Below are 14,010 nucleotides of genomic sequence, written 5' to 3'. Positions count from 1 at the left end.
AACCAGACATTGTACTAGGTTGTGGGAACTGAGGAGATAACATGGAGCCCTTGCGTTCTGAGGAACTTGGAGCCTGTTTTTACAGACAGGCATATGAACTGATCATTTCACAATCTCATTGGCACAATGTCATGATAGAGGTATGCCCATGGGGATGGGAGGCAGTAAGCCTAGCCTCAAGGTGGGTGGCCGGTGGCTTTCTAGGAAACATAAAGCCTGAACAAAAGCTGGAGAAGTAGGAATAACCAAATAAAAGCAGGGAAGGACTAGGACAGACAAGCGATGGCATGGAGTTATGCACAGTAGGTTGAGTTACCAGAACTGGGAGCGGTTTGGTACATATGAACCAGGGGAGGAAACATGGAGGGAGATGGGACTGAAATTGTCAGTAGAGGAGGCATGGCGTGGGGACAAGGGGATATTTGTCAGGCTAAGGAATTTGGATTTTATTCCAGGGACCGTGGGATAAATTGAAGGGAGCAGGGTTTTAAAGCTGGATTTGTGTTTTAGATGTAACTTAATCTGAGCAGGGAGAGCAGAGATAGGTAGGTGGCTGGGACAGTGATTCGGGGAAAAGGTGGGATTGCCTGAAACAGGAGACTTGGCCCGGAGCCCACACAAACCCACACGCATTCTCTCATGTAGAGCCATAAAATCAGCTCATTGTCTTTGGCCTGAAAACTTGAGTCTCTTGATATATATATATTTTAAGTTCAACCACTTGAAGTTATGTATGAATCATCCTGAATTGATAGTCAAAATGCCTGAATTCAAATCCTGTCTCTTTCATTAAGTGTATGGGTGACCATGGGCAGGTCGCTCCCTCTCTCTGAGCCTCCATTTACATACTTATGCAATGAGGGTGAGGGGGTTGGTCAAAATGGTCCAAAGAGCACTTCTGTCCAGGATATTTTGAGACTCTATGTAGGCACTAATGTGCAAGCCAGCTGGCTCTCCTCCTACTGATAGTCCTACTGGACCCTGCTCACTGGGGCTACTACCAAAGTTTTCTCTCCAGCCCAGCTTTTTCCCCAAATTTCTAAACTCATATGCCCAACTATCTATTTTCATGTCTACTAAGGTGTCTGGGGTCCTAGCAACCATGATTGACCAGGGGCCTTGAGTTGCTAAGAACTCAAGGAGGCCTAATGCAAATTAATTGCACCCGCCATGCAGATTTGAGTCTTAGAAGTATTTAATCTTGGCTGCGTGTTAGAATTACCTGGGGAAGTTTTTACAACACCAATATCCAGGCTATCTTTCTACCAATTAAATCAGATTCCCTGGGGGTGGGATCCAGAGATCTCCATTTTCTATGTTCTCCAGATGACTATAAAGTTGAGAGACACTGGTCTAGAAAGATCCACAGAGTCCCTAGTGCATGCCCTGCTTATGCCCAAGACCCATCACCTCACCAGCTGTACTTGCTGCTGGTCACATCTGATGCCCATGGAGGGGTGTGGGGACCTGCTAATGGCACACAGCCACAGGAAAGTCAAAGGGCTTCTGCATTTGATTGTGGGCTGCAGAGTCTTCCCTCCTCCCCACCCTATTTCTCCTGCCCATATCCTCTCACCTTCCCCAAAACAAAACAAAACAAAGCATGCCAGCAAATGCCCAGAGAACTTAGCTGGAGAGTGGGGCTGTCTGTGAGCCCTGTAACCCCAGCCATCATCATGATCAGAAGAATAGAGGGTTTGGGGAAGATGGGGGTCAACAGGAAGAGGTGACTGTAATGGAGAGAAGGAATAATGGAGAGAAGGAAGGGAAGCTGTTAATAATACCAGTCCAGTCCAGGCAGTCTGTCATTCTAATGAATGGAACAAGTCCAGTAGGGTGACCAGAAGGTATCTATTTATTATAGCTCCATTAAGACTATTTAAGCAGCCAGGAACAGCTGTGTGGAGTGAGATGCAGCCTAATCAAGAGCAAGCGTTAGTTTGTTTTCCAGCTCAGGGCGGTCACCATGTGCATGGTTTTGTGGGGAGAGGCCGGTGTTGCCATCTTTCTCATTGTCTTCTGTGGATGGTGGTGGGCAGGCAGCCTCTGGCTGGGGTGTAACCATTGTGATGGATGCTTCAGGTCGCCCCAGTTGCCCTCTTCTCTGATCAGAGCCACCTAAACACAGGCAGAGTAGACCTTCTGCTTCCCCCACAGCTTTTTCTCTCCTCGGTTGGTAACAGAGTCCTTATAGACCAGTGATAGCGAACCTATGACACGCGTGTCAGAGGTGACATGCGAATTCATTTTTTTGGTTGATTTTTCTTTGTTAAATGGCATTTAAATATATAAAATAAATATCAAAAATATAAGTCTTTGTTTTACTATGGTTGCAAATATAAAAATTTCTATATGTGACACGGCACCAGAGTTAAGTTAGGGTTTTTCAAAATGCTGACACACCGAGCTCAAAAGGTTCGCCATCACTGTTGGAAGACTCTTCCAGCTTCTCCATCCAGAGGAGAGTGATTCTGGATAGAGACAGGGGGAATCTGTAGCAGATGCCCAAATCATGAAAGGGAAGACTGTGGTTGTTCTCTAGCTCTGGGAACTCATAATGACCCAAATAGGAAATCTTGGACTCCACCTGCTCATTTCACTCCATTCCCAATGGATTACAGTAAGTGGGGAATGGGCCATTTCCAGGGGGGAGCCAAAAGACATCAGTAACTCAAGAGGTTTCAGACCTGAAAATTTTTCCAACAGGAAAGAGCTCTATTAACTTACTCTTTTCCTTTGAGTTTATTGTTATTTTTTCCACTTAATTCTATTTGTAACCCAGGAGACAATATTTTCTGTGTTTACTATAGGAACCCTTCCCAACCAAGTGAGCAGTTTTCAGGCAGAACCACAGAAAAAGCTCTTGGCTGAGAGTCCAGACCTAGGTCTCAGTCTGCTCCTGCATGCTGGATGGTCTTGGACCAGACTCTTCCATCTCTGGGTCCACATTTCATCTTCTGGGAAAGGTCTGACTACAGAGCATGGACTTCTGAAGCCTGATAGTATAGGCATCTACTCCATTTGGTCAGAAATACTTATTGAGTACCTACTTCGTGCCTTGCACTGTTTGGGGCATTTGAGGTAGTTAGAACGCTAAATAAAGAAAATAAAGACCCTACTTTAAAGGAAGATCATGGTTTTACCACGCTGTGTAATTATAAAACAGAATGCTAGTTAAAATGCTTTCTAGACCTGTGAGTCCTGCGTGTCAGAGTCAGCTAGAACATTCGTAAAGAACATTAAGACACGAGCTCGCTGACATGGAACAGGACCCAGGCCTGTGCGTTTTACAAAATTCCATGGGAAATTTGGATCCCTACCAAACTCTGGGAACCAGGGGCCTAAAATTTGTCATTTAAAATTGTGTAGCTTTTCGTGGGGCCTTTTAAAGGAGGTCTTGTGACTCAACATGCAGACGCACATTTCGCCATCCTGTCCCGATAAAGCTCCTGTCGGTCTTGCTGGGATCTGGTTTTCCGCTTCGCTTCCCCAGCAGGGCTCATAAATTACCTTCTGCTTAGTGACATGGTGCACAACAGTGTTTGCTCTCCTGATGCCACTCTGAGTAGACGTCATCAGTCATCCTTTCCTGTCTTCTCTGTCCACATTTATAATCCCCGAGGCATGTGCTTTCAGCACAGAAGGAGGCATTTGTTGAAAGCTCGGCCTCTGCCAGGGCCACCACTAACTCATACAGCACCTTAGAGTGAAACAGCAAAAGGTACACCTGTCTCAGGATAATGGACTATCACCTTCCAGAATATGTTCCTAATATACTATACAGAAATCTCCCATGTCTACCAGGCCATGGTTCTCCCTGTGACATGGTGCTCTGTACACAACCTGCAGCCATCCCCCAGCTAGCCACGGACGCCGGGAAACATGGGCGTTCACTAAACCCAGGGACCACAATGGCGACCAGACCGTAGGCTTCCAAGAGCTTATAAAACTTTCTCACTCCCTGCATACTTTGTCCTACCTGCACCTAAAGTAAGCAACTTGTCCCAGTTTCCCCAGAATGGTACCAGTTTTATTTATTTTTAATTAAATCTGTTGGGGTGACATTGGTTAATGAGATTATATAGGTTTCAAGTGTACAATTCTATGATACATCATCTATATATTGCATTGTGTGCCCACCACCCAAAGTTAAATCTTCTTTTATCACCATGTATTTGACCCCTTTGACTAGTCCCCTTCTTACTGGTAACCAGCATACTGTTGTCTATGCCTGTGAGTTTTTATTTGTTTACTTTTCCTGTTGTTCATTTGTTGCTTTCCTACACATGAGTGAAATCATAGGGTCCTACATTTTAGGAATCCTTGGGTCCAAGACAAAACAGTAGGGATGTTGCCAGGAGTCCCCATCTTTGGTCTTGTGACAGTAAACTGGCTGTTTCTCATCAAAGAGAGGCAGAGAGTGAATTTTAGGAGTGAGCCAGGGGGGCCCAATAGCATATTCTTGGGAAAGAGTGGGATGGGAGAGCTTCGGAACACCTACTATGGAACAGGCCTTGTGCTGGGTGCCTGGAGGCATTCTCTCAATAATCACTGGTCATCACAGAACTGCGTGAGGCATATTATGTTTTTCATTTACATAGTGTAAATTCATTTTGGGGAGGGAAGTGTACAGATCTATGCATTTTCACAAATTATAGTCATGCAAACACCAACAGGATCAGAATACATGAGAGTTCCATCAGCAAAAATCTCCCTCCCTCCCCCTGTGCTATCCCTTCATAGTCAAACCCTTCCCCCAACCCTAAACTGAAAGGCATATTATTGATGTCATTGTCGGGAAAATTAACAGAGACTTGGAGTGGTGAGATGATTTGCAGAAAAAATGATACTCTGTCTGTCTTTGGCAAAGCTCCACGTTCTCCCTACCTCATATAGTTAGTGGACAAGAGGTATTAAGAGGTATTTCTGGACAAGATAAATGAATGAAAGGCCAAGGTAAAAATGGCACCTCCTTGGTGAAGACTGAAATCTTCCCTGCCCAGGAGAGTACAGTTGTGGGCAGGGGCGCAGGAAAATCCTGGCCACCAGGACTGGTCATGGAGGAAGCAGGCCCTTGGCTGTGCTCTGAAGCATCAGCCAGGAACTGCTGGGTCAGCATCCCCCAGGCCTGGTTTTGCTTCACCTCAAGGCATATCACTTCCAATTATCTCCAGGGATACAGTCAAGCCAAAGGGAATGAGGGGGGCATCATAGCTGACAGAATCTGCTGAGGAGAGCGGATGAACAGGTGAATTAAATGGACCAGGAATGTTCTCAGTCTTGGATTGGAGGTGAGCTGCTCTTAGAAGCTCTGTTCTATCAAGACATCTCACTGTTTGGGGAATAACTCCAAGAGGCTTAAGTGCAAAGAAGAGCATCCAAAGAAGGGTGGCAAGCTTCAGAAAGGACCCTGTATCTCCGCAGGGCCAAATCAACGGGGGGAGAAGGAACCAGCCAAGGAGGCACCAGGGACAATTCTCAGTTCTAGTTGGAAGTTAAAGTAGTAAGTGGGGAAACTGGGGCAGGTCGCACAGTCCTATGGGCTGACTCAGCACAACAGGACATAAGAAGCCTGTGACTGTGGTCATGTGGTCTGAGCCCACACTGCCTCCTGGGGGTACAGCTCTGTGGTTGGGAGGGTGGGTGGGTGGGTGGGTGGATGGATGGATGGATGGATGATGGATGGATGTGTGGATGTGTGGGTTGCAACCATAGGAAGAGTTAGTCTGGGGCAGGAACCAGATGACAATTTTATCCTAGAGTCTATGAAGCCTGTCAGCAAGGATGAAGGAAGGGTTCAAGAGACAAGTGCTGCCCAGCCGGTATGGCTCAGTAGTTGAGCGTCAACCTATGAACCAGGAGGCCATGGTTCAATTTCCGGTCAGGGCACATGCAGGAGGTAGCTGATCAATGATTCTCTCTCATTATTGATGTTTCTGTCTCTCTCTCCCCCTCCCCCTTCCTCTATGAAATTAATTTAAAAAATCTTTAAAAAAGAGACAAATGCTGTTAGCCACTTGTCATGATGCTGGACTGGCCTTCCCAGCTTTAAAAATGTTCAAAGCATTCTCATTGACTTAGAATTAAACTCCCATTCTTACCTGGGGTCCACAAGATCTCAATTGAGCACCACCCCTCCCCATTCACATTATGTCGCTCTCTTGCTCTCATTCTCTCTGCTCTGGAGAGCCTCTCCTCAAGTTCTAGGACACACCAAGCTCTTCCCATCTCAGGGCCTCGGCACTCACCGTCCCTCAGCCTGGCACGTTCTTCTCCCAGCTTCTGCTCAGCACTTAATTTTCAGCTCAAGTGTGTCAATGGAGACCATGGGAACACACTTGGAGTTGAACAAGCTGGTTAGGAACTAAGGGACAGCTTGGGCAGAGGATGTTTGAAGGGACTCATAGAATGTGGGTGAGCTGTGTTAGGTGACTTAGGGCTTTGTTCCCAACTGGACAGTGGTAGGGAGAGGAATGATTGGGTATTTTAGTAAATCTTAACTGTAAGAAGGGAACATAAGATTGAGGCTATAGCTGTAAATATCAAAGAAAAAGCAGTCACTCATATTAGCCAGAGTAGATGTTTGGTCATTTATTTTTGGCATGGGCAATGTTCATATTTTTGTCTGTGTTTGTATATGACTGCAGAGTGGCCAGGTTTGGGTCTGCTCCATCTTGATCTCGGAGTAGCCATGTCTGATGCTGGCATCCTGTGAAATTGTCTGTGTTCAACCGGAGGGCACCAGGGTCCAGCTGTGAGTGCTGTGCCAGCCCCCAGGAGCCAGGGGCTGCTCTTCTCCTTCTCATATGTCTTCTCTCAAACAGTCCTGCTCTCTTGACCCCATCTGAAGTAGCCCATTGTCCCAAATCACAATCTATCTCAGCACCCTGTTAATTGTCTTCACAGCACTTACTAGAAACAATTGCCTTGTGCGTTTGTTTATCATCTGCACCTTCCCACAACTAAAACATAAAATTCATGAGATCGCCTGCCATGTCCATTGCTGTTATTTCTAGGACCCGGCACGGTGCCCAGCACCTGGATAGTCACTGTGGAAGGAAGGGAGGGAGGGAGGGAGGGAGGAGAGCAGACCCATTCAGTGCATATTATTCAGCGAGTCATTTCCTGTCTGGACATCATTTTATTGATCTGTAAAATGAGGTAATAATTTTTTTCATCAGATCCTTACAGATCTGACTTTCGAGGATTCTGTGAATAGACATCCCTACATGCATCTTTTAGGTCTAAAAAAAAGAGAGAGAGAGAGAGAGATCATCTTAGAGAAGCAGTGCTGTTGAAGAGTAGGAAAGATTTTCACAGACAAGAGTGTGAAAATAGAGCTCAGTCCTCTAAGGAGAAGAGAATGGGAAAAGGAAAGCAGAGACTGATAATGGATGGAGATAATGAGATGGCAATTTTGGTTTCAAAAGAATGTGATTAGCTCCTAATGACTGCCACAATTCCCTGGTCAATCTACTGTAACCAGCCACTGATGTAAAAATAATGCCCTCGCTGGCTTGCTTTGAAGATGGAGATGAGTCTCTCTCTCATACTTTTACCCCCTCGTATTTTTTTTTCTTTCAAGAGATTATCCCCTATTAGATTGCAGCTCCCTAAAAAGGGAAGTGGATGTGTGATCAAAGTATGCCAATTAGGGGATCCTTACAGCTCACTCCTGGGTGGGCGGCTCCCTTCGGCCTTGCCTCTTCTGCCTTTGTCACCATCCTCCTGGCCCCCAAGCTCCAAATTGTTCTTCAGCCCTGCCAGGGGGAGGCAGGGTCCCCCAGGCCTGTGGCAGGGTCCTGCATGGTTTCCCACAGAGAAGCGCCCTTTATCACAGGTGTTTTGTTTAGTTTGAGATTTTTCAAAAGCGATCCGCATGCTGGGTGCATCCTGAAAAGCATGGTCGGATGCTGAGAAGACATCCAACTGCGTGTCATTCAAGGACTCCAGGGGTGGACAGGGACATTTATCAAATCCCTGCAGTGTCGCGGTACAGAGGGTACTTGCTTATTCGGGAGGGGGGTGCCCAGGGAGCAGGGCAAAGGTCAGAATAAACAAAACACTGTCCAGTGGGTCCATCCAAAAGCGAGACAGGAAGCTTTATTGGGTAGTGAGCTGCCCATTGCTAAGGGTATCCAAGTAGCAGATGCTATAGATCAGCTTATCAGCTGCCTAGAAGGCAACTGTGGATAGAAACACAACCAGATGATTTCCAGTCACTTGCCCCTCTGAGATTCCAGGATCTCTGCCTTCTGCATGCACAGGAGCCACCTTACCCACTCATTGTTCCACCCACCTACCCATTCATTAATTTATTCAAAAGGGGTGATTCAAGCACATATGGAGTACAGAGCCAGTCTTGGGTTCTGGAGTTACAGATGCTATTCTTTCCCTGGAGTAATCCATCACCAAGTTGGGAGACAATACATTCAAATTATTAGATGTAGAAGAGTCCCTCTAATAATAGAAAAAGTGACTAAGTTGTTGGGGATGCAGTGGGGTGGTGGGAGGGTGAATGGGGAAAGTTTCAAAAAGGAGAAGATGCTTGAACTGGGTTTTGAAGGATATGTAGAAGTTTACCAGGTAGACTCGGGTGGAAGAGAATTTCAGGCAGAGGGAACAACATGTGTAAAGTCAGTCTCAGAAGTTTGAAACACCTGAAATTGTCTACAGTGTTGCATTTCGTTCCTTATCATTGGAATATTAATATAAGGGCAAGCACTGAGGCTGCAGAGGCGATGCAGGGTGAAGTCATTAAGGACCTTAGATTAAAGACTTTGGAACTTACCCTGAAGACCATGGCACGGGGAGTAACTGGGTCCTATTCACATTTTAGAAAGATCTCTCTGATTACAGTGGAGAGTGGATTGGAGGGGACAGATCCAAAGCAAGAGAAGCCAGTGAGGAGACCCATGGGAAAGTATTTCTCCAGGTAAATTCACTTTTTGCAAGAATCATGGCTGCACATTAGACTCACCCATGAGCTTTAAACATAACCAATGCTCGCGTCTCATCCCCAGAGTCTGATTTCATTGGTCTGGGCTAGGGCCATGGCTTTGGGAATTTTAAAGCTCCCCCAGATTATGTTACTGTGTAGGCATAACAAAACCTTACGTGAACTGTAACCCGAACCCTGGCACATAGTAGGTACCCAACAGGTATTTTCCCCAGAAAATTAGTGTGTAAACATTCGGAGTGTCCGCTTCTTGTCTTCATGCCACTTTGGTGGGTATCCTTGGGTTTACAGTTGGCTTTTATCACAGAGGGTTTCAGATAGGAAATCACCACCAGAATATAAGCTGAAACATTGAGAAGTTCAGTGCTGCCACTGAGAACAGCCTGCCACACCCTTGCAGAGAGCCAGGAATACTAAGTTGACCTGGCAAGTTGCCTGAAACAGATGTTGCCACCAGGCTACGGTGGGAGGATGAGACCAAGGCCTAGAATCTGGGTTCTAAGAGTTCCGTGCAAAAGCAAGAGCCATTTGCAGTCTAGAGATGGCCTGTGCTGATGACAAGAGGGATGCAGGGTGGTGGTCCCCTCTAGTGAGGAGCAAAAAGAGGATGAGGGAGAGGAAGAGGGCAGGGGAGGCAAGCCCTCCATCAGTAAAATAAGCATGTTACTATCTCCATGGCACTTTTCTCATACTCGGATCTAAGGCAGAGATTGGTGCCCAGAGCTACACTGCTAGTTTACTTCTCCCCCAGGATGTCTGTCTAAAGGTTTCAGACACACAACAAAGTGGTGATCCCCTGATAGCTGGGAAGGCACTCTATTACCCCAACCTAAAACCCTGGGGAAGCTAAATTAGAGAACACAACTTAGCTCAGGAAGCCCAGGCAGAAACCTCCCACCTCATCTCCATTCCATCTGGAATGGGCATCGATTCTACCTACCCAACTGCTGCATAGTTGAGGATCATGGTCATCCTCTAGAGCAGTGGTTCTCAACCTTCCTAATGCCGCGACCCCTTAATACAGTTCCTCATGTTGTGGTGACCCCCAATTTCATTGTTACAAATTGAACATAATTAAAGCATAGTGATTAATCACAAAAACAATATGTAATTATATATGTGTTTTTCCGATGGTCTTAGGCGACCCCTGTGAAAGGGTCGTTCGACCCCCAAAGGGGTCATGACCCACAGGTTGAGAACCGCTGAACTAGCACAAAAGTCAGCAAATGACAGCCATAGGCTAAATCCAACACCTGTGTTTGTGAATATAGTTTTATTGGAATGAAGCCATGCCCATTTGTTTGCACTTTGTCTGCAAGTGCTTTTACTCTATGACAGTGGAGTTGAGTAGGAGTAATTACAACAGAACCCAAGCCGTGTACTATCTGGCCCATTATAGAAAAAAATTGCCCACCTCTGCTCTAAAAATGACCCAGCCAAGCTGGCTTAACACATGGGAGACTAGAAGCAAGAAAGGGGGCATCATGCATGGGCTGGGCTTTTTATAGTCAGTGGTCCTGCCTATCTGTCAAACATGGCCTGCTGAATGGCTGAATTTCTGACCAAGCAGGATACAGATTCCTCCTTGCTCGGGATGGACCTAGCAAGGAATAGATAGGCAAAGGCAAGGCTGGTGTATTGAGGTGTGTGGGTGCTCCTTTGCCCTGCATTACTAACAAGGACCTGTGTAGACTGAAGATACTGCAAATTCCATCCCAGAAGCAGTGCAAGGGCCACAAGCAGGGGGTGGGAACACTAGTCCAAGTGTTGCCCAACCTTCATGCTTCTGTAGCTTCGCTAAAGCTGTCCCTGCTCCCTTAAATGCCCAGATTCCTTCTTTTTGAGATAATTAACTATACCAGTGATGGTGAACCTTTTGAGCTTGGCGTGTCAGCATTTTGAGAAACCCTAACTTAACTCTGGTGCTGTGTCACATATAGAAATTTTTTGATATTTGCAACCATAGTAAAACAAAGACTTATATTTTGATATTTATTTTATATATTTAAATGCCATTTAACAAAGAAAAATAAACCAAAAAAAAATGAGTTTGTGTGTCACCTCTGACATGCGTGTCATAGGTTCGCCATCATTGAACTATACCCTTCCTGTGTTTCCATAACACTTGGCTCATAACTCTGTTCAGTCATTCCATATGGTCGATTACTTGTCTTTCTACTCTTAAACTGATGACTCCCATCTCTTTCCTCCCCCAAACTCTGACCTCTTTGTCCAACTTCCTACTCAACATCTTCGCTTGGATGTGGAATAGTCATCTCAAAGGTGGCCACCGCCGCTACTGTTGTTCTTATTGTTTTGAACATGTTAAGAAGCACATAGTATTCAGCAAGGGCTAGGCACTGTTCTAAGCCCTTTATGTACCCAAAACACACTTATTTCTTGCCTCCCAATCCTGTTTCTCCCTAGCTATTTCTTCTCTATCTCAGTGACTGTCATGGCTCTCCACTCAGTTCTCCGAGCCAACAGTCTGGGCCTCAGCCTTCATCCCTCTCTCCTTCAAGTCCACATCATCAGTGGATATGTTGGTGACCTGCCCATATCCCCTCCACACAGTGTCCCCAGTGCCTGCCTCCTGGAAGCACCTGTGACTTTTTGCCTGAGGACTTCCTCAGCACAAAAGAATGTGCACACCCTGCCTACGGAGCACAGAGAGCGTTAAGGGAGTTTCTAAGAGTCGTCCTCAACAATGATAGATGGAAATTGGTGGATAAACACCCCAACTCCCTTCTCCCTCTGCTAGGAGAATGAAATGGGCCCGTGGCATTAAGCCCCAGGCACACACAGTGGTAACCTGTTCATTGATGTACCCTATGTTGACTTTCTTCCCTTGATTGGCTCACTTCCCAGACTCTTCTCATATTCAGATTGGGATTGCCTCCCAAATAGAGTCTCATATTCAGATCCTTGTTTCTTGCAAAAGCAGTGAGTCTGCTCCTGAACCACATCCACTGCCGCCATCCTGGTACAAGGGCCCAAGGTACCATCATCTCTTACCTGGACTATTGCAACAACTTCTTAATTGATCTCCCTGAGCGTGTATTTCATATGTGAGCCAGAATGTACTTTGTAAAACATAAATCATATCCGGTAACTCCCCTGCTCAAAACCCTCTGATGGTTTCCCATTACACTTAGAGTAACACCCAGCTGGTTACCAGTGACCGCAGTGCCCCCTCTAATCCTAACTCTCCCAGCCTCTCCTGTGCTTCTGTCACTGCTCTCCCTGCCTCATCCTTGATTGTAGTCCTTGGATGAGGGGCCACGCAAAACTATGTATCTCTCCAGACCCCACTGTTCGCACCTTTGCATCTACTGTTCCCTCTGCCTAGAAAGTGCTTCCTACATTTCTTGGTATGAGTGGCTTTTCACATCATAGCTTAGATGTTACCTTCTCAGAGAAGCCCTCCCAGACTGTGTAATCTGAAACAATCCTCATCCTCTATACTATCCCTTCCCTAAGCTTCATTTTCTTCATAACATTTTCCACCATCTAAACTTACATGTTTTCTGGTTCATTTGCTACACCTCCCAGTGGACTGGAAGCTCAAGGGACACTTAGTTTATTTCTCTGTGTCCCAAGTACATAGAACAGTGCCAAACACATATTAGGGACACAATAAATATCTGTCGAATGAATGAATGAATGAATGACTCCCCTCCTGGACCAGATTTGGGCTCATAGCACACAGAAGACCTCAATAGCATTTGAGCCAATGAAGGAGTAAATAAGGCCATGGAGAGGCCCAGTCTATGTTCTTCCCAGGCCCCACCCACCACCACACAGCCTTTTATGCTGAGTGACCCACTACAGCGGTGCTATTTCCCCACTGGTTCATCTTCACCTGCATAGTGCTTCTATCTCTGGCCATCCTAACCACTCTGTCCTTCCTTTGTAGGCCTTACCAGAGGGGCAGACTGCTTCATGGGACACAGCCAAGGAGGATGAAAATCGCAATAAGAACCGATATGGAAACATCATATCCTGTAAGTGCCCTTCTGGGAGGTCCCAGGCTTTGGGGACACAGAGGAAACCAAACCATTACTGTTATTTACCTAGAGTTTGTTGTCAAGTTATCCTTGGTGTTTCCAGCTTTGGGTCAACATGCCAAGCTGGGAGCTGTATTTCAGCCTGGGTGACAGAGCATGGCTGACCTCAGGCCCAGGAGGCAGGTGGGAAGCTGGATCCAAGCAGAGTAGATCCAGGAAGCCTCTGGAAGCTGCGTCTGGCCTGGCATTGCCCATTGCTCAAGAATTGCTCAGGTTGGGAAGGAAGCCCAGGCAAAGGAATCCTTCCTGTTCCCAGCAGTTCTTCTAGTGCAGAGTACCACCTTATAAGTCACTCGGGGTACTAGCAAGATCCAGCCCGTGAGGGAGGGACTGAGGACACCCAGGTGAGAGAATAGTGCTCCTCTCAGAAGGCAGAGTCCCAAGCAAGGCTTGATGCCCGGAAGGAGCCAGAAGCTCTGAGCTTAGGGCATCATGACTTCTGCCAGACCCCACCGCCAGTGGGGCAGAGGCTCTAAGGTGAGTGCCTGCTGCTCAGGGCTGCATTGGCACAGGCATTTCTTGGCACTGAGCCTGCAGGGGGCAGGCATGTTTTGTGTGGAGCTCAGGGAGGCATGGAAGGACATTGCTTTGCTTGGCAATGAGCTCTAGGCAGCCCTGACGGGATGTGGTGCAGAGTGGTTGGAGCCTCTGCAGAAAAAAACTGCCTGGCTTCTGTCCCGGCTCTGGGACCCGGAGCAGGTTTCCTGGCCTCTCCGAGCTTCACTTCCTCACCTTCAAAATGATGATAATAACAGAGATAGGGTCATTGAAAGAAGGTACATGGGACCCTTGGCCTTAGTGCCCAACATCCTCCTCCTCATAGCATGGAGTTAATTTCTCAGAGTCACGGATAAGCAGTGTGGATGGATAAGCAGTGTGGTGGATGTATCATCCCACCACATTTTAACCAGAATTCACTGACTACCCATGTGGCTCATGGAATAAGCCAGTTGGGGAGGGAGGCATGATCAGATGTCCATTTTG

General features: G+C 46.6%; 1 protein-coding gene across 2 annotated transcripts in view; it reads left to right on the top strand.

Moving 5' to 3' along the window:
* Nucleotides 1-14,010, top strand: part of PTPRT (protein tyrosine phosphatase, receptor type T) — a 585,877-nt gene that overhangs the window by 513,507 nt on the left and 58,360 nt on the right. For both annotated transcript variants that reach the window (XM_023750890.1, XM_023750889.1), the window contains exon 16: nucleotides 12,876-12,963. In XM_023750890.1, the coding sequence (XP_023606658.1) occupies nucleotides 12,876-12,963 (88 nt within the window). The remainder of the gene's footprint in view (nucleotides 1-12,875; nucleotides 12,964-14,010) is intronic.

Source organism: Myotis lucifugus, unplaced genomic scaffold (genome assembly GCF_000147115.1).
Source record: "Myotis lucifugus unplaced genomic scaffold, Myoluc2.0 scaffold_16, whole genome shotgun sequence".
NCBI lineage: Eukaryota > Metazoa > Chordata > Mammalia > Chiroptera > Vespertilionidae > Myotis > Myotis lucifugus.
Note: the sequence above shows the minus strand (reverse complement) of the source record. Positions and strands in the feature narration are given on the sequence as shown.